Below are 19,018 nucleotides of genomic sequence, written 5' to 3'. Positions count from 1 at the left end.
CACATACTACCAGTGACCAGGGTACAGTTCTCTAGTGGAACACAAACATGTACATGTATCATCTTCTGCTTAGCACACCCTTTTCTGTAACAGACACTGACAATGTTGCTTTAAACAAGTCTGGGATGTATCTAGGTTGTAATCTGTGTGTGTGTGTGTGTGTGTGTGTGTGTGTGTGTGTGTGTGTGTGTGTGTGTGTGTGTGTGTGTGTGCACGTGTGCATATTTGCAAACTTTAATTATGTTGTACATATGAATAAATTATAATTATGTTGCGCATCTGAAGGGAATGAAATGTGATTTTAGGATTCACTGCAGGAAACAGAGAAGATGCATATAGCTAGCAAATGCAGACATATAATTTAGTGCATAACAGTAATCTAAATGTTGTACTGAACTTTCCATGCAGGAAAAATGCATGCTTTCCTCAAGAATCTAATAAGGGCTGTTTTTGTTATTCAGAAAAGAAACAATTTGAACCATATTTTAATAAATCCAGCTAAAGGGTAAATACATTTGTAACATGCATATTGTGCCATGAGATAAAACATACCTTTTTTACAGACTCCACCGTTGCATATACTGTCAGCGGTTGATTTGATTTTTGTGCTTTGGTTGCTGGTTTCTAAAAAGAAAGATTTATTCATGGGTTAGGAGACCGTATCTGTTTTCTATAAGACAAAAACAGTTTAATGTATTTGTACCCATATGCTGCTCTTCTGCCTGAAATTGGCAGTCCCTGTGCAACAGTTTAAAATATGCCTCTAGACTACCAAATAATAAGGAAAATACTTACCCAGCTCACCGACTTTTGCAATAACACTAACACAATTGTTTTATGTTATATGATAATTAGACTCACAGAACTCAGTGCTACTATCTTTATGTGTGAAAGATCAGCTATATATGACCCTCATTCAACAGCATGATGGGGTATTTATTTGTATTTTTGTTGAGCACATAAGCCCATTAGACAGAACTTTGCAAAACCCCAGAGAAAGCCGCAAAACAAGTTACCATAAATCAGAAAAATAAGAAAATGCAGCTTTCAACAAATACAAAGATACTGTTCCAAAAACTGTACAGTAGGGATACATAAATTAGGTAGGAACATAGATATGTAATAGCCAGCTGAGATGGTATAATAATGAGAGAGACATTAGATAGTTAGGAGCAGGTATATGAAATAATCAGATGAGAAGATCTAGTGATGAGAGAGAAAGCATAGAGTACCAACTTAGGTTAAAAAAAATGAAATGCAGAACAGTTTATATAGAATTAAGTGAGAAGAAATATTATTTTATTTGGGGTGGGGCAAGAGGAAGTCCAGTTGTCCAGAAGATGCATTTGCTGGACTTTTTAAAAGGATCTGTATGAAAAGTCGGCCTTATAGGCAACGGAATGTCATTCTGTATGTTTGATGCATGACATGAAAATTGAGAGTATCCTGCTGAGTTTGTTGATTTGGTCCCACTTAGTAAACCTTTATTACTTGTGTGACACCCATGCATTGGCCCAGTAATTAAGGAGCCTCAATCCTCACCACTAACACCAGTGATGGGTATCCACATTGGGAAGGATAATAAATACACACACAGTAAAGTACAATTTCTCCTAAGAGCACATAGAGATCATAGTCAGTCTGGGACTGGTTTCTCCCTTTCTCTCAGGATCCCCAATAAGACACCCCACTGGCACAGCTATAGGGTCCAGATCTCAGCCTAGCGGTCAAGCTAAAACCTCCAGCACCCTTTCTGTCCAACCAGTGCTTCATGTCCCTGCCCATGTAGCTGACACACACACACACTTTGAGATATGAATTATATACAAACACACAGACACTCCTTGGGGAGGCTGACAGAGGTTCTCTAGCTGACCCCCTTCTACCCAGACTATATAGTAGTACCACTTGCCACCAACCACTAATATCAGCTACTAATAAGGCCCTTATCAAAGGGTGCCCAATTATTACTGTGCAATACTAATATCCAAATGGTAAGTGTAACTGAACAGCAAGGCTTATTTGGAGTGGCTTACTGCAGTTTCATTATATACATGCAATGTTCTCTAGAAATTAAATTATCTCTACATAAAACAGCCACAGTTGAAAGGTTTAAAATATTTATTAATAAATAATAAAAACACAAGACAATACTTCTTACTACACAGTGTTAGTCAAGAGTTCAGAGATCACAGGAAAATGCTTAAAATAATACAGTAGAACAGTTCTGACATCAGTACAGAAAACAGCTAGATTAGACTTCCTATTTCCTATCTATATCTAAGAGCAAACACAGTTCTAAAATAAACTTGCATATAGAGCAAAGCAGTGCTGGAGATGTTGGATGTTCTGAAGACAAATGCAAAATGCTCTGAGTCTCTCTGTCCTTAAATTGATAACACAGTACCACTGACTCATTTCAGATACATCATTATTCTCTGTTTCCCAGGCTAACAGAAACTCAGAGTGTAACAGCCCTTTTGATCTTGCAGCTGATCAGGAAGCCAGAGCAATAAAATACATTATACATGCAAATTCTAGAAATTAACTCTGGTCTTAAAACAATATGAATAATTCCTTCATTCAGACATCTGGGCTCCGAGTTTTGAGATCAAACAATTATACACTGCTTGACTTATCAGCTTTCCTCCAGCAGAGTGCAATGTGGTTACATTTTTGAAGTTCAACATTTACCATCATTTTCAAGTTCCTATTATAACCTCAAACTTGTAAAAGTTTGAATGTCACATGGTCAACACCATATGATCAAAATTTCACAAGTTCGAAGGTTAAAACAAATGCTCCGTACAGTGCAGAATGGGAAGATTTCCCTTTTCTGCAATGAAGTGTAATCTCAGAGTTGGTATATTTAAGTAGTGGAGGGTGCAGGGGTGGCTTGCCTCCCTGCTCACAGCGTTTAGGTAAGTTTTTCTTTTTTTTTTCATTTTTATTATATATTCAATGTTTCAAACTTCACTCATATGGTGTAGATCATATGAAGTTCAAACTTTTGAAACTTTGAGTATATAATATAGACCTTAATTTTCTTATATTTAAGAGAACAAGCATGTGGCTTACATTGATATTTACAAAGGACAGAATTATCTACAAAATTCTATCTGGCTAGGCTGGCAGCCTTCACATATCTTCACAACTTGATTGTAGGGTTCTGTTTGGAATATTCCATGTAAGAATATTGGCCAAGGTTTGGCATTTTTCAGGGTTGTGGATTAGAGTTTGTGTCATATTCAGCAGAGAGTAAGACAAGCAGTGAGGACGTTCTGAGTAGAAGTGCTCTTTAAGGTTAAACAATGATGTGACCTGTACAGCAGGTTAGCTGCAAAGTTTGCAGTTTTGTTATAGTACTGTTCTAGTAGGTTCAGTTGGGTGGTTTGTAGATTGATAAGTATAAGGGCACCATACAGAAGGGTTGGAAGTAGATTTGCCATAGCTATATGTACTTTTCTTTTAGTTAAAATGGGTTAATTCTATAGAGGAGACCAAGTTTTTGTTATTTTTTTTAACTGCTTCTTTTATATGGAGATCAAATGTCATATTTCATCAATTACTATTCCTAACAGCTTGGAATGTGAAGCAGTTTCAGTTGCGGTATTGTTGGAAGAGATTATGGTGAAGTTGTGTTTGTTCTCCTGGAATGTTTTAGGAGTAAAATAGAGAAGTTTGGTTTTTTTTGGAAAGGTCAGTGGAAGCTGGGAGTTATAAAACCAAGCCTGCACTTAGAGGAGGGATTCTTTTTAACTTGCAGTAACTTTTCAATATTTTTAGTTAAACAGAATCACCTGCATACTGTATTATAGAGGCATTTGGTTGATCTGTGCAGGTCATTAATGAAAATATTAAATAAGAGTGGTCCTAGGATTGAACCTTGTGGAACCCATACAGATAGAGGATGGAAGGAGGAAATGTCAGTAGTCCTTTTGACTGCCCGGTGTCTGTCAGATAAATAACGAGAGAACCATGAAAGTGAAGGACTATCTGCTATAAGGAAGAGGAGTCTGTTAAGAAGTTTAAGATGGTACATCGTATCAAAGGTTTTTGACAGATTAAGGAACACTGCTTATATTCGTTTTTTGGTGTTACAGTGCTTGTTAATTTGAGCAAAGAAATGGAGGAGTGCAGTATTGGTACTGCAATGTGGGCAGAAGCCATCTTGGGTAGGAGAGAGTAAATTATTTTTCATTATGCATTTATAGTTGGGGATGAATGTATTTCTCTAGGATTTTGGCTATGGCGAGAGAACAGCAATGGGATGATAGTTGAAGTGTTTAGAGTTTCTACCTCTGTGAAGTGACAAAATGTAAGATTTCTTCCAGAACAGAAGGACATAGATCTTTTTGATGGATCATTTGATTATATTGCTTACTGGTTAGGCTACTGTGTCTGCTGTTAGTTTAATATATTCAGGAGGAAGTTTATCTGGGCCAAGAGTGGGAGGTTTAAGTTTGAGCAGAAGTTTTTTGATGGAAGATGTTTGTATAGGTTTGAGTGAGTCTGAATTTGGTTGTTGAACAGACTGTTGTATAGGTATAGAGGCAGTTGTTGTCTGTCTTTTAAGAGTGAGGCAACTGTCTAATTGATGAAAGTGCTAAATAGGCTAGCCATACTTTCTGTGAAGTTAGTTTTTGTGGGAGTTGAGTTGTACATCCAAGGTGTATGAGTTTATCTATTGATGACTAAAATATTTTAGGGTTAGTATGACCTGTATTTTGTTGACTGGTGTAGTAAGGTGTTTTATCCTAATTAAGAATATAATGCTCATTATTTTTGTATTTCTTTCCCCAACCCTATTTTTCAATGTTCCTTTTGTTTCATACATTTATTTTGTTATTTTTTGTTGTTTGTCTCCATTTCTGTTACTATTATATGCAACAGCACAGAAATCCGCGCCAATCCCACAAATAAGGCCTGTCATCCCCCCCACAGATGGTAGCAGTACCATCACCACCACCTCCACCAGAGGCACTAGGAATACCTGAATTCCAGCCTGACACAGCTGCCCTACTTGCACCACTTGTGTTAGGGAAAGGATGGTAACCTGGTACCTGCTAGTAGCAGTACAAGTGGAGGTGACACTTTTGTTACTCATCAGGAGCTGTCAGAACTTGTGGGGATGATAACAGGAATTTGGATGCCCACATCAGCCATATGGAGAACATGCTCCAGTGAACAATCAGGTCACTTTCCTGCTCAGCACTGACTCCAGCTTTTGAGACAGGACCCAGTTGTAATGGTTCCCAGGGTGACAAATAATCTTGCAGTGTGTCTAGACTGGCAGACATTGTACCTTTGAGCACCCACTCCTCTCTTCCAATCCAGCACTCTGCTCCCTTTTGTGTCTCTCCCTACTTCTGTCCCACTGCTTTATGCTGTGCAATATATGCTCACTGCTGTATGCTGTACAATCTATACTCACTGCTGTATGCTGTACAAGCTATGTCCATTGCTGTATGCTGTACAATCTATACTCACTGCTGTATGCTGTACAAGCTATGTCCATTGCTGTATGCTGTGCAATATATGCTCACTGCTGTATGCTGTACAATCTATACTCACTGCTGTATGCTGTACAATCTATGTCCATTGCTGTATGCTGTACAATCTCTACCCACTGTTATATACTGTGCAATCTATGCCTACTGTTGTATGCAGTACAATCTATACCCACTGTTGTATGCTGCACAACTTCTGCCCATTGCTGTATGCTGTGCAATCTATGCCTACTGTTGTATGCTGTACAATCTATGCCTGCTGCTCTGTGCTGCACAATGTATGCCCACTGTTGTATGCTGTGCAATCTATGCTCAATGCTGTATGCTGTAAATCTATACACACTGCTGTATGCTGTACAATATATGCCCTCTGCTGTATGCTGTACAATATATGTCCATTGCTGTATGCTGTACAATCTATGTCCATTGCTGTATGCTGTACAATCTATGCCTACTGTTGTATGCTGTACAATCTATACCCACTGTTGTATGTTGTACAATCTCTGCCCACTGCTGTATGCTGTACAATCTCTGTCCATTGTTGTATGCTGTAAATCTCTACCCACTGCTTTATGATGTACAATCTATGCCCACTGTTGTATTCTGTACAATCTATGCACACTACTGTATGTTGTACAATCTCTGCCCACTGCTGTATGCTGTACAATCTATGCCCACTGCTGTATGCTGTACAATATATGGCCACTGCTGTATGCTGTACAATCTATGCCCACTGCTGTATGCTGTACAATCTCTGCCCACTGCTGTATGCTTTACAATCTCTGTCCACTGTTGTATGCTGTACAATCTCTACCCACTGCTTTATGATGTACAATCTATGCACACTACTGTATGTTGTATAGTCTCTGCCCACTGTTGTATGCTGTACAATCTCTACCCACTGATTTATGATGTATAATCTATGCACACTGCTGTATGCTGTACAATATATGGCCACTGCTGTCTGTTGTATGCTGTACAATCTAAGCGCACTGCTGTATGCTGTACAATCTATGCCCACTGCTGTATGTTGTACAGTCTCTGCCCACTGTTGTATGATGTACAATCTATACCCACTGCTGTATGGTGTACAGTCTCTGCCCACTGTTGTATGATGTACAATCTATACCCACTGCTGTATGGTGTACAACCTATGCCCACTGCTGTATTCTGTATAATCTATGCCCGCTGCTGTATGTTGTAAAGTCTCTGCCCACTGCTGTATGCTGTACAGTCTATGCCCACTGTTGTATGTTGTACAGTCTCTACCCACTGCTGTATGCTGTACAATCTATGCCCACTGTGTTATGCTGTACAATCTCTGCCCACTGCTGTATGCTGTACAATCTATGCCCACTGTTTTATACTGTACAATCTCTGCTCACTGTTGTATGATGTACAATCCATGCCCACTGTTGTATGATGTACAATCCATGCCCACTGTTGTATGATGTACAATCTCTGCCCACTGCTGTATGCTGTACAATCTATGCCAACTGTTGTATGATGTACAATCCATGCCCACTGTTGTATGATGTACAATCCATGCCCACTGTTGTATGATGTACAATTTCTGCCCACTGCTGTATGCTGTACAATCTATGCCCACTGTTGTATGATGTACAATCTATGCCCACTGTTGTATGATGTACAATCCATGTCCACTGTTGTATGATGTACAATCTATGCCCACTGTTTTATGCTGTACAATCTCTGCTCACTGTTTTATGCTGTACAATCTCTGCTCACTGTTGTATGATGTACAATCCATGCCCACTGTTGTATGATGCACAATCTATGCCGACTGATGTGTCATACAATCCTCTGCACACTATTGTCTTCGTTTTGTCTGATGTCCCCCTCACCATTGTGTTTCCCATCCCTCATTGTGTTAGTCCACATCCTGTCAGTCATGTATGTCTCCAACTTTATATTGTCAAAAAATACATTAAATAAAAGGCCATCTATGTCACAAAATAAATACATTAAATAAAAGTCATGCTCCCTCTCATGCTGCTCAGTTTCCCAGATATTTGACGAATGTACCCATGATTAACTCCAATTGTTCATCATAAAAAGTGTATTTCTTTGGCAAATCATTGAAGACTGCAGCCATAAAATAATTACCACTATTGTTATACTTCACCAGGATTACTGAGCCAAGAAGATGGGAGGTATGCTTATAACCTATTTTCAACATGTTCATTCTTTATTTGCTCAACTCTGTTTGCCTCACCTTTTCATTTTGGTCTTACACTCCTACTTCCAACCTATAATATCATAAAGCAATGGATAAACTCAATAAACACATCCCCACAAAGGGCCAATTAAAAATCATCTTTCTGTGATCATACATTGCATGACAGCTGACAGAGCAACATCACTGCCAATATGTAACCCCAGAGAAATGACACATCTCGTCCTGTGGCAAACATGAAGTAAAATCCTTGAGATGTGCTAACAATATTCCATCATTCAAGTATATGAGCTTAGCACTGAGACACATCACCAAGAAATTATGAAATAAGGTCAAATTAATCATGCTACTGTAATGCCGTCCATGGCCCAATGTAGTCATGAATTAACATGTGCATTATCAGTGTTGAGACTGCATGGTTCTAATCCCTCAAGATGATATATTGTTTTACAGTACTCAGTTGTCATCCTGCAGCTGTATTCCATTTCCCTGAAATGTGTTTTTTTCAGGCACATTTTCTATAAGTACTGTTGCTGTTGTGTTTCATTCCTCTGAAATATATTTTACTGACACAATCCCCACAAATGAAACCATGATATACCTGACAAATGCTCTGGTTTAAGGCATATGAGTGACAAAGGCATGGGTTCAAATCCATTCCAGTGTATTTCACTTTTCTTGCTATCATGTGTTCCGTTATCCTGAAATGAAACATTCCTGTCATCAATATATACATTCTGTCAGGGAGTTTAGCTCTTTCTAACTGAATTTATTTATGGATTCATCTGGCACTGTTGAGCTAAGGAATGGAGAGATATGTTCCTACCCCACCTCCAGCTCACCTTGTATTATGCACCCTGCTTTCTTCCCTCTCTGTCCTATGAACCTATTTCCAGACCTTATTCTGTTCAAGAAATAGATAATCATAATGCATGCATGCCAATAAAGAGCTTATAAAGCATCAGTCATCTGTCTGTGTTCATATGTTGCATGACAGGTCGCTGAGAGCAACATTGATGCACGGGTCTATATTATATGAAGCTTTATAACTTCGAATACCATATGATTGATACCATATGGTCGAAGTTACAAAACTCTGAATAGTTAAAACACAAAAAAAAAAAAAAAGTAACCCAACGGGTTAAAGCAGGGGGGCAAGCCCACCTACATTCCCCACTCCCCCCTGCTCTTTAAATATACCAACTCCAACATTGCACTACAGTGCAGTAAAGGGAAGTCTTCCCTTTACCCCATTATAGTACGGTCTCAGAGTTGGTATATTTAAAGAACAGATACTGTGGGGCATGCAGGGGGGCTTGCTCCCATTCCTACAACCCTTAGTTTAGGGTTTAGTCATTTATTTATTTATTTTTTTAACTATTCGAAGTTTTATAACCTCGACCATATGGTGTCAATCATATGGTATTCTAAGTTATAAAATTTCGTTCATATAATATAGACCCTCGATGCTCATGTACATGAGGAAAAACTCTTTTCACATAGCTTCATAGGTTCATAGGTGTGTACTAGGCTAATGGCCCTGGGGCCTTTACAAGCCTAGCCCATAGAAATACCCTTATATTGTGTCACCCGTCCTTACTTCCCAGTGCCTCTATCAAGTAGAGCCACTGGAGTGATCCCCGGGATGAACTTTCTATTTCACATCCACTCATCAAGATTTCTCTTGAAGAGGGCTAGTGAGGTGCTCTGCTTGACATGTATGGGAAATCTATTCCACAGCATGGGCAGTCTCTGGGTTATGAAACTGTCCCTTCAGCATGTTCTATTGATTGTGGTAATGAGGTTGAGGTCTCCGGAGCATGTGGTGCAGAGGGACTGGGATTTCTTTAGATGTAGCATTTCTAACAGAGCTGGGTCAGACATGGATTTGTAAGTCAAGCAATGATTACCTCTTAGTAGATGATATGAGACAGAGAATAGCTGGAGCTTTTCGAGACTGTCCATGTAGGACATGTGTTTAAGGCCTAAGATCCTCTTTGTAAGGTATTTTGTGGCATCTCCAGCTGTTGCAGCTGTCTAGTGAGGTACATACCAAGTGGGGCATTATACTCTATGACTGGCCTAATGAGGGAAGAGTAGAGAGAAATGATGACCTCTTTCTTCCTGGATGCAAAATCCTTGGTAATGAGATGTGCCACATAGAAGGACTTTCTGACCACAGTGGAAATGTTGTGGTTGAAGGAGAGGTTGCTGTCAACCTGTGTCCCCAGATCTCTTATAATGCCTTCAGTGCTCGGTGGGCTCCCATCGATGTGGTAATTAGTGGGAACTGAGTTTTTCCCAAAGGGGATGACAATGCATTTTTTTGCATTAAGCTTAAGGCCATGGTTTCAACACCAGTCATTGGTCTCAGTGAGGCCTTTCTGTAGGATGTTTGTATCACTTGGGGTGTTAATAATGGCTCCCAGCTTGCAGTCATCTGCAAATTTGGTCAGCCAGAGTCCCTCTGTGTTGACCTGGACTTCTGAGAAGTAGATGCCAAACAGGAGAGGACCCAGGACCGATCCCTGTGGGACTCCACTCATGACTGGTCAGCAGTCTGACTTGGAGTCCGCTACTTTCACACTGTGGGTTCTATCTGTGAGCCAATTTGCAACCCACCTAATGATATAGGGATTGATGCCTAGTTTGTTAAGTTTATCAATAATTCCTGATTGAGAAATGGTATCAAAGGCCTTGGCCAAATTGAGGTAGCCTGTATGAACTGCCTTACCTTCGTCCACCACTGTGGTGACTGACTCAAAGAAGCTAGCCAGATTGAGCAGGCATGATCTACCTTTCACAAAACCAAATTGCATGAGATCTAGAGTTTGGAGATTCCCTGTATCCTTGTTAATTAGGTCCATAATGATGTGCTCCATAGCCTTAATTATCATACTCATCAGGCTAATGGGGTGATAATTTCCAGGGTCTGTAATCACTCCTCCTTTATGGAGAAGGATGACTGTAGCAGTGTGCAATTCAGTAGTGACAAAGCCTGACGTGAGGCTGTGAGTTAACAGAGCACACAGATGTGGTGTCAGTTCACTTTGTAATTCATGTAGAACACAACCAAGGATATTGTCGGGTCTCATGGAAGCTGTATTCCTGGCCTTAGATAATGCAGCTTTAACCTGTGCTGCACTAATGCTGGGTACCTGGCATTCTTCTGGTATTGAGATTGGTCCTTTGGGGAGGAGGGGTAAAGTTGGCACTGAATCTGTCAGCCAGTATGTTGGCAATATCTGCTGGGTCAGTATAGGAAGTACAATTGTGCAGTAACTCAGAGCAAACCTGGGTATTGCCATGGAGATTCTTGATATAATTATAGAAGGTTTTGTGGTTGTTTTTAGTGTCTGCCACAATTCTGTCTTCATAGCTGGCTTTGGAGGTTTTGATGAGGGATCTCAACTTTTTGCTGAGGCTAATAATGGAATTTTTCCAATCTTGGGACTTCACCTTTTTCTGCAACAATTTCTTCCTTCTGTTGTAGAGTTTATTAATGGCAGGGGACCTCCAGACTGGCTTCCTTTATTTGGAGGAGAGCATCTTGGTTCTGTTGGGTATGGCTAGTTCCATACATTTATGTACGTGTTCATACAGTGCATTAGTGTATGGGCTGGATTCACGATGGCTTACACGGAGTCTAAGAGTAGAGTAAGACTCCATGCAGCCATCATGTCCAACGAGCGATCCAGGAACAGCCTGCAGGGGTGTGCAAGAGAGCTCCTAACACATCCCTTACACGGACAGGGCCGGGACATGCAAATTACCTCAATCGCAGCTGAAAGGCATGCAAATGAGGTAGATTTTAGATTCAGGAAACCCAAACCTGTTCGAGTAAGAGTAGTGTTATCTGCAGAAATGTACTCAGTTGACAACTGAGTACCGTTCTGCAAATAGCAAAACGGAGCCGTGACAGCTCGAAATAAAGGTTGCATCCAGTAGAGGAAGCATGCCGATGGCCAAATATATGGCCATTGGCAATGTTTCCTGATGCAAAATGAAAAAAAAAATAATTTATTTTTTTTTGTCCGATTTCCGATGTTTAAGCGTAGCACAGCGTTGCACTAAAGGGCTGTGCTCTAAAAACCAGAAAACTAATAATAAAAATCCACAAATGTGGATTCTATGTGAATTTGTAATGTACAATGCAAGGCAATGGCAGGCTGAAGACAACATGGCTACCGAGTAGGGGTTGCTAAGGGGAGAACCAAGTCTAAGAGATGTAACCAAGCATTAGTAGGCAATCCTATGCAAATGAGGGTAAGGATAGTGAATCCCAAGTCTACATAGCAAATGAGCACAGTCAGTGGAGTGTAAGACTAGGATAAGGGGAGTAACAGAGTAGGATATAGGTGACATCATGAGGGGGTATGTATGAAAGAAGCTAATCTCATTGGAGCAGAGTGGCATGTGTTAGCTGTCAGCTGCTCATCACTGGAAGAGGTGTGTCAGTAGGTATCCTAGCTAAAGTCAAGAAATAGAAGGTGCACACTGTGTCCGCCCCCTGAGGGAATGGAAAGGGAAAAGGAAGCACAACAAACTGTAGAAAGTTAACCAGGGAGAGTCAGCAGAGCTAGCAGGTGGAAATAATCAGAATCAGGCAATCACACAGGCAGTACACAAACCCACCAATCACACAGGCAGTACACAAACCCAGCAATCACACAGGCAGTACACAAACCCAGCAATCACACAGGCAGTACACAAACCCAGCCCAGCCCAGCACTTAAAACTCTGAAAACAACAGCCCGTTATGTTTCTGTCAAGAGACACTGCAACACTGGAGTTAACTAAGAGAAGTGAAAACTTAAAAAGCTTAACTGACAAAAAAAAATGTTAGTGGCTGCAGTTGCAAGCAGTGTCTACTGTTATTAATGTCAGTATTCATTGTGTAATACCCCACCTCTATACATGACGGCAATACTTTCTAGAGGGAGTGAGACTGGCACAGCTAACATACATTGCACAATCATGAACTTGCATAGAACATATTTAAGAGCTATGGTGTCTGCCCCACTCAGATATGCTAGTGTTAGTAGTGCCCTGATACTGTGTGTGGTTTGTAAAGTGCCTCTGTAACATTATTGTTTGCTAGAATGACTGCTTCTCTTATCACTGTCATGTAATGCAATTCCACAACACTGGCTGTTAAGGATTCACAGAACAGGCTTTGTCTAATGGCTTTTGTATTACTCCTTTACATTCCTTCATTGTAAGGAATGATATATTTATTACAGCATCAAGTTATTTTATATCTGCTGTGGCTTAGTAATAATTTATGTAGTCTAGTGTGTCCAAGGTCTGGGGTTCGAGACTGATAGGGGTGTTTTATGTTGCAGACTAAAAGCCTTTTAGCTACAGGTAAAACGTTGAATAAATCAACTATGGTAGTGGAACTCAGTCAGCAACATTCTGAAAGGTTACACCGGGCATGCTCACACACATAGGCCATGTCAGAGTATAGCAATGGTCCATACCTATCAGGCAGTTACAGGTGTCAACCCAGGAACCACATACTATCCAGCAATCTGGCCTGTGCACACAGCTATATACCCCAGGGATTATCTCAGTGTCACTGCTTGACAGAGGCACAGCAAAATAATGGGCATAGTATCCTCCAAACTAAAGGGGTGGCGAAAGCCACAAAACTCTGGCTAGGCTTATAAATGGCCTTGGGCAGATAGCCTAGTATGAACCTATGAACCTATGAACCTATATGACAATAGACACATATACAATATAGTCAAACCCTGTCATAATCACATCTTTGCCGCAGATACCTAAGTTGTTCATAGAAAGTGGGGAAACGAAGACAATAAACACCTGCAAAGGGTATCATCAATAAACAGGTGTGAATCCTGAACATTATCATAGGTGTAGAGTCTGATCCTAGGCTATCTGCCCTAGGGCATGTACACACCTAGACAGAGTGTGTCTGGCATGTGCAACATGTCCAATTTGAATATTGCGCATGTGAAAAGTAGGTCACACAAGATAGCCCGTATATGTACAGTCCATTGTGCATCTGTGTAGCAGGGACACAAAAGATATCCCATGGCCAAACATACAATCACCCATACACCTGTCCAGCTGACTCACGCAGAGCTATTGGACACCTTCCAACATACATGGTTCATTCCTGTAATTACTGCAGACATTACCATGACCAGTCTGAAGATATCTGCAACCTACAAATGTGGCAGGTGAAAAAGAAACACCCAGTAAAGCATATAGCGTGCCGTGTTAATGCCTGTCTCTGTAGTATCATAACATAGCTAGGTAGGGATTTGAAACATGCAAATGTTGTGTGTGGTGGGGGGGTGTTGTGTATGTGTGTCACACCCTTTGAGAGGAGTGGCCTTTTTGCAGATGGAGCTACATTCTTCTTTGGAAAGTCTGGTGATGTCAGCATTCTACAAGTATAGCAGGTGTAGACAAATGCTCAGCAAAGCATATAGCATGCTGTGATACTATCTTTGTAGTATCATAGCATACTTAGGTAGGGGTTTGAAACCCGCAAATGCTGAATGTATGTGTATCACATTCTTTAAGAGAGGTGGCCTTTTTGTAGACGGCGCTACATTCTTCTTTGGAAAGTCTGGTGATGTCCGCATCCTACAAGTATAGCAGGTGGAGACAAATGCCCAATAAAGCATTTAGCGTGCCGTGTTAATCCCTGTCTCTATAGTATTATAGCATAGTTAGGTAAGGGTTTGAAACCTGCAAATGCTGAATGTGCGTGTATGGGGGGGTGCTGTGTATGTGTGTCACATCCTTTAAGAGGAGTGGCCTTTTTGTAGACTGTAGACACAATGAAGGAGTTACATTCTTCTTTGGAAAACCTGGTGATGTCAGCATCCTACAAGTATAGCAGGTGGAGAGAAATGCCCAATAAAGCATATAGCATGCCATGTTAATGCCTGTCTCTGTAATATCATAACATAATTAGATAGGGATTGGAAACCTGCAAATGCTGAATGTGTGTGTATGGGGGGGTGCTGTGTATGTGTGTCATATACTTTGAGAAGAGTGGCCCTTTTGTAGACTGTAGATACAATGAAGGAGTTACATTCTTCTTTGGAAAGTCTGGTGATGTCAGCATCCTACAAGTATAGCAGGTGTAGACCAATGCCCAGTAAAGCATATAGTGTGCCGTGTTAATGCCTGTCTTTGTAGAATCATAACATACTTAAGTAGGGGTTTGAAACCTGCAAATGCTGAATGTGTGTGTATCACATCCTTTCAGAAGAGAGGCCTTTCTGTAGACAGAGCTACATTCTTCTTTGGAAAGCCTGGTGATGTCAGCATCCTACAAGTATAGCAGGTGGAGACAAATGCCCAATAAAGCATACCGCATGCCGTGTTAATGCCTGTCTCTGTAGTGTCATGACCTAGGTAGGTAGGGGTTTGAAACCTGTAAATGCTGCATGTGTATGTATGGGGGGGTGTTGCGTATGTGTGTCACATCCTTTAAGAGGAGTGGCCCTTTTGTAGACTGTAGACACAATGAAGGAGTTACATTCTTCACTGGAAAGTCTGGTGATGTCAGCATCCTACAAGTATAGCAGGTGTAGATAAATGTCCAGTAAAGCATATAGCATGCCATATTAAGTCCTGTCTTTGTAGTATTATTGCATACTTAGGTAGGGGTTTGAAACCTGCAAATGCTCAATGGGGGTGTGTGTGTATGGGGGGGTGTTGTGTATCACATCCTTTGAGAGGAGTGGCTTTTTTGTAGACTGTAGACACAATGAAGGAGTTACATTCTTCTTTGAAAAGTCTGGTGATGTCAGCATCCTACAAGTACAGCAGGTGTAGAAAAGTGCCCAGTAAAGCATATAGCATATAGTGTGCCGTGTTAATGCATGTCTCTGTTGTATTTTAATACATGTAGATAGGGGTTTGAATCCTGTACATGCTAACTGTGTGCGTGTGCAATTCTGTTTGAAAGAAGTGGACTTTTTGAAGACTGGGAAAACACACTAAAGATGTATATTCCTCTTTGGAAGGAGTGATGATGTTACCACCCTAGAAATACAGAGGGTGAAGACAAACCATCCAGTAAAGCAAACAGCGTGCTTTACTAATGCATCTCTCTCTAGTATCATAATGTATTTAGGTAGGGGTTTGAATCCTGTCCATGTTAACTGTGTGTGTGTGTGTGTGTGTGTGTGCAATTCTGTTTGAAAGGAGTGGGCTTTTTGAAGACTGGGAAAACACACTAAAGATGTATATTCCTCTTTGGAAAGAGTGATGATGTCACCACCCTAGAAATACAGAGGGAGAAGAGAAGCCACCCAGTAAAGCAAATAGCGCGCTGTGCTAATGCATCTCTCTCGTGTCATAATGCGCTTAAATAGGCGTTTGAATCCTCTACGTGCTAACTGTGTGTGTATGCAATTCTGTTTGAAAGGAGTGAGCTTTTTGAAGACTGGGAAAACACACTAAAGATGTATATTCCTCTTTGGAAGGAGTGATGATGTCACCACCTTAGAAATACAGAGGGTGAAAAAAAAACACCCAGTAAAGCTAACAGTGTGCTGTGCTAATACATCTTTCTCTAGTGCCATAATGTACTTAGATAGGGGTTTGAATCCTGTACACGCTAACTGTGTGTGTGTGCAATTCTGTTTGAAAGGAGTGGGCTTTTTGAAGACTGGGAAAACACACTAAAGATGTATATTCCTCTTTGGAAAGAGTGATGATGTCACCACCCTGGAAATACAGATGGAGAAGCGAAACTATCCAGTAAAGCAAATAGCGCACTGTACTAATGCATGTCTCTTTAGCGTCATAATGTATTTAGGTAGGGGTTTGAATCTTGTACATGCTAACTGTGTGTGCAATTCTGTTTGAAAGGAGTGGGCTTTTTGAAGACTGGGAAAACACACTAAAGATGTATATTCCTCTTTGGAAAGAGTGATGATGTCACCACCCTAGAAATACAGAGGGACAAGAGAAACCACCCAGTAAAGCAAATAGCGAGCTGTGTTAATGCATTGCTCTCGTGTAATAATGTACTTAAGTAGGGGTTCGAATCCTGTACATGCTAACTGTGTGTGTGTGCAATTCAGTTTGAAAGGTGTGGGCTTTTTGAAGACTGGGAAAACACACTAAAGTGTGCTTTAGCATGATTTAGCGCGGAGTTGCCACTAGAGCAGCATCGGGCAGCGCTGGTTTAACAAGGTTCAACTTTTTCTGGCTCCATAAAGTCTGTTCTTCATTTTTTCCCTTAGAACTGCTCTACTAGTAATCTAAACAGTATATCCCTTAACTAAAAAGTGCAGCACTTGTTCCTAAAAGCTTTTATTTGTCTTAAAAGCATCTTCTTTTCAGGTTTAGCATTTCTGTATTATACAAAGTCCCTCACTAGCAAAACCCCCCCCAGGAGTACCCACTTCCTTACTAAGTCCTCTCTTATTCAGTTACACCCCTAACTTTTAAATTTCCCTAGCATGTCGAAGGGCCAGATGCTGGCGTCCTCTCCTGTCCAGTTGGTGAATTTGGGAATATTGAGGCAATGTTACAATTGCCTCATGTACACTGACAACCCTCTCCTCCTCCCACATAACACAAATACTTGCGAGAGATGCAGCTATTTAGCCAAACTGGAGGCTGAGCTCTCTCAACTCAGGACTGGCAAGACCAGACAGGAGGAGAAGGCAACTACACACACCACAAAACCAGTCTCACATAAAGCTATCACAACAATGAATCAAACACATAAACACAAAAAGTCATACTCGGAGGGTCAGAGCAAAAATTTACCTAAACAGCAGAGGCCTCCAAAGCAGACATCCAAGCAACTGCCACCTCATGACACACCACAGGCAACACATAAACCACAAAATCAGTGTGCAAAGCAGTCTCAGCCCTTAAGGCCAAATACAACACCAAACATACTTGTCATAGGTGACTCCATAGTCAGACACACTGATGTCCCACTCACCAGGCTGAACAAGGAGAGGGTCACAGTAAGCTGCTTATTGGGCGCTAGAATCCGCCACATAACACAAGCACTCGGGTCACTCCACAGCAAGTACAAATATGACACAGTCATTGTCCATGCTGGTGTGAACAACCTGAGACATACCTCCCTGGACTACATGAAAAGAGACATAGAGGAGCTCTCTGATTATGTAGCCCAGGCATGTATGACCCTGACCCTGAGCAGTATCCTTCCTTCACCAAGAATGATGCCACAACATAGAGACAAGATGATCAGCTTTAACAATTGGCTTAATTTCTGGTGTCATTCAAAGGAGATCCAGTGTCTGTCTGCCTGGGATGACATGCTTGACAAGCCACGCTGCTTCGCAAGGGACGGCTTGCACCTGTCACCCCTGGGATTCCGGATATTGGCTAAGGCTCTTGCCACCCCATAGTGCCTTTTAGGCAAGGCTCAAATTCTAAACCTACCACCCTAGAAAACAAAAATGGGAAGAAACTAAGGGTAATGCTGCTCAATGCCAGAAGTCTAAATCTCAAAATGCACGCACTCGAGGCCCTTCTCAGTATGGAGAACACCGATGTCTGTGCTGTGACTGAAACCTGGATCAAGGCTCCTGAGAGCACCCCGGCACTATCAGGTTTTACCTCATATCATGCGTTCCGGCCACAAAACCCGGACCACACCACAAAAGGAGGGGGTGTATCCATATTCATCAAGGATACTCATACCTCCAGGTTGGTGGCAACACATGAAGCATCAGAAACCATCCAGGTGCAATTAACCATAGGCAAAACTGATCTACAATTTGTAGCATGCTACAGGCCACCCTCTCAAACTCAGGAACCCCACACAGCCTTCCTGAAGACACTGGAGGGTATAAATGTATCTCCAAACACCATTATATTGGGTGACTTCAACTACCCGAATATAGACTGGGAACATTACTCAAGCCCCAACTTTCTAGCCCAAAGGTTCCTGGAGTTCATAAATTCAAATGCCATGGAATAACTAGTCACCGTTCCCACAAGAGGAGAAAATATACTAGATCTCATCATCACAAACATGGGGACAAAATGCTCCACACCGGAAATATATCCCTCATTGGTGAGATCAGATCACAAACTTATCTCACTGGAAATCCACATCCCGCCCCCACCCCAAACAAAAAAGACCACAGTGAAGAACTTCTCTAAAGCAAACTTCACACTACTCAAGACTGGTGTGGTATCCTTCAAGGCCCCGAGCCAGTGGAAACCACAACCCAAGCTGCGGAAGCCCTTACAAATGCCTTCTCTGAACACCTCCAGGACTGCATGGATCAGGCAATCCCCAATAAAACCAAGACTCTTTCCA

General features: G+C 41.3%; 1 protein-coding gene across 2 annotated transcripts in view; it reads right to left on the bottom strand.

Annotated features, from left to right (window-relative positions):
- The window catches only part of LOC122791812 (signaling lymphocytic activation molecule-like), a 528,221-nt gene that overhangs the window by 15,358 nt on the left and 493,845 nt on the right, over positions 1-19,018 (bottom strand). For both annotated transcript variants that reach the window (XM_044059767.1, XM_044059768.1), the window contains one exon: positions 553-624. In XM_044059767.1, the coding sequence (XP_043915702.1) occupies positions 553-624 (72 nt within the window). The remainder of the gene's footprint in view (positions 1-552; positions 625-19,018) is intronic.

This window comes from Protopterus annectens, chromosome 17.part0 (genome assembly GCF_019279795.1).
Source record: "Protopterus annectens isolate FY-2018-M chromosome 17.part0, PAN1.0, whole genome shotgun sequence".
Classification (NCBI taxonomy): domain Eukaryota; kingdom Metazoa; phylum Chordata; order Ceratodontiformes; family Protopteridae; genus Protopterus; species Protopterus annectens.
The sequence above is the reverse complement of the archived record's forward strand: the minus strand, read 5'-3'. Positions and strand labels throughout refer to the sequence as shown.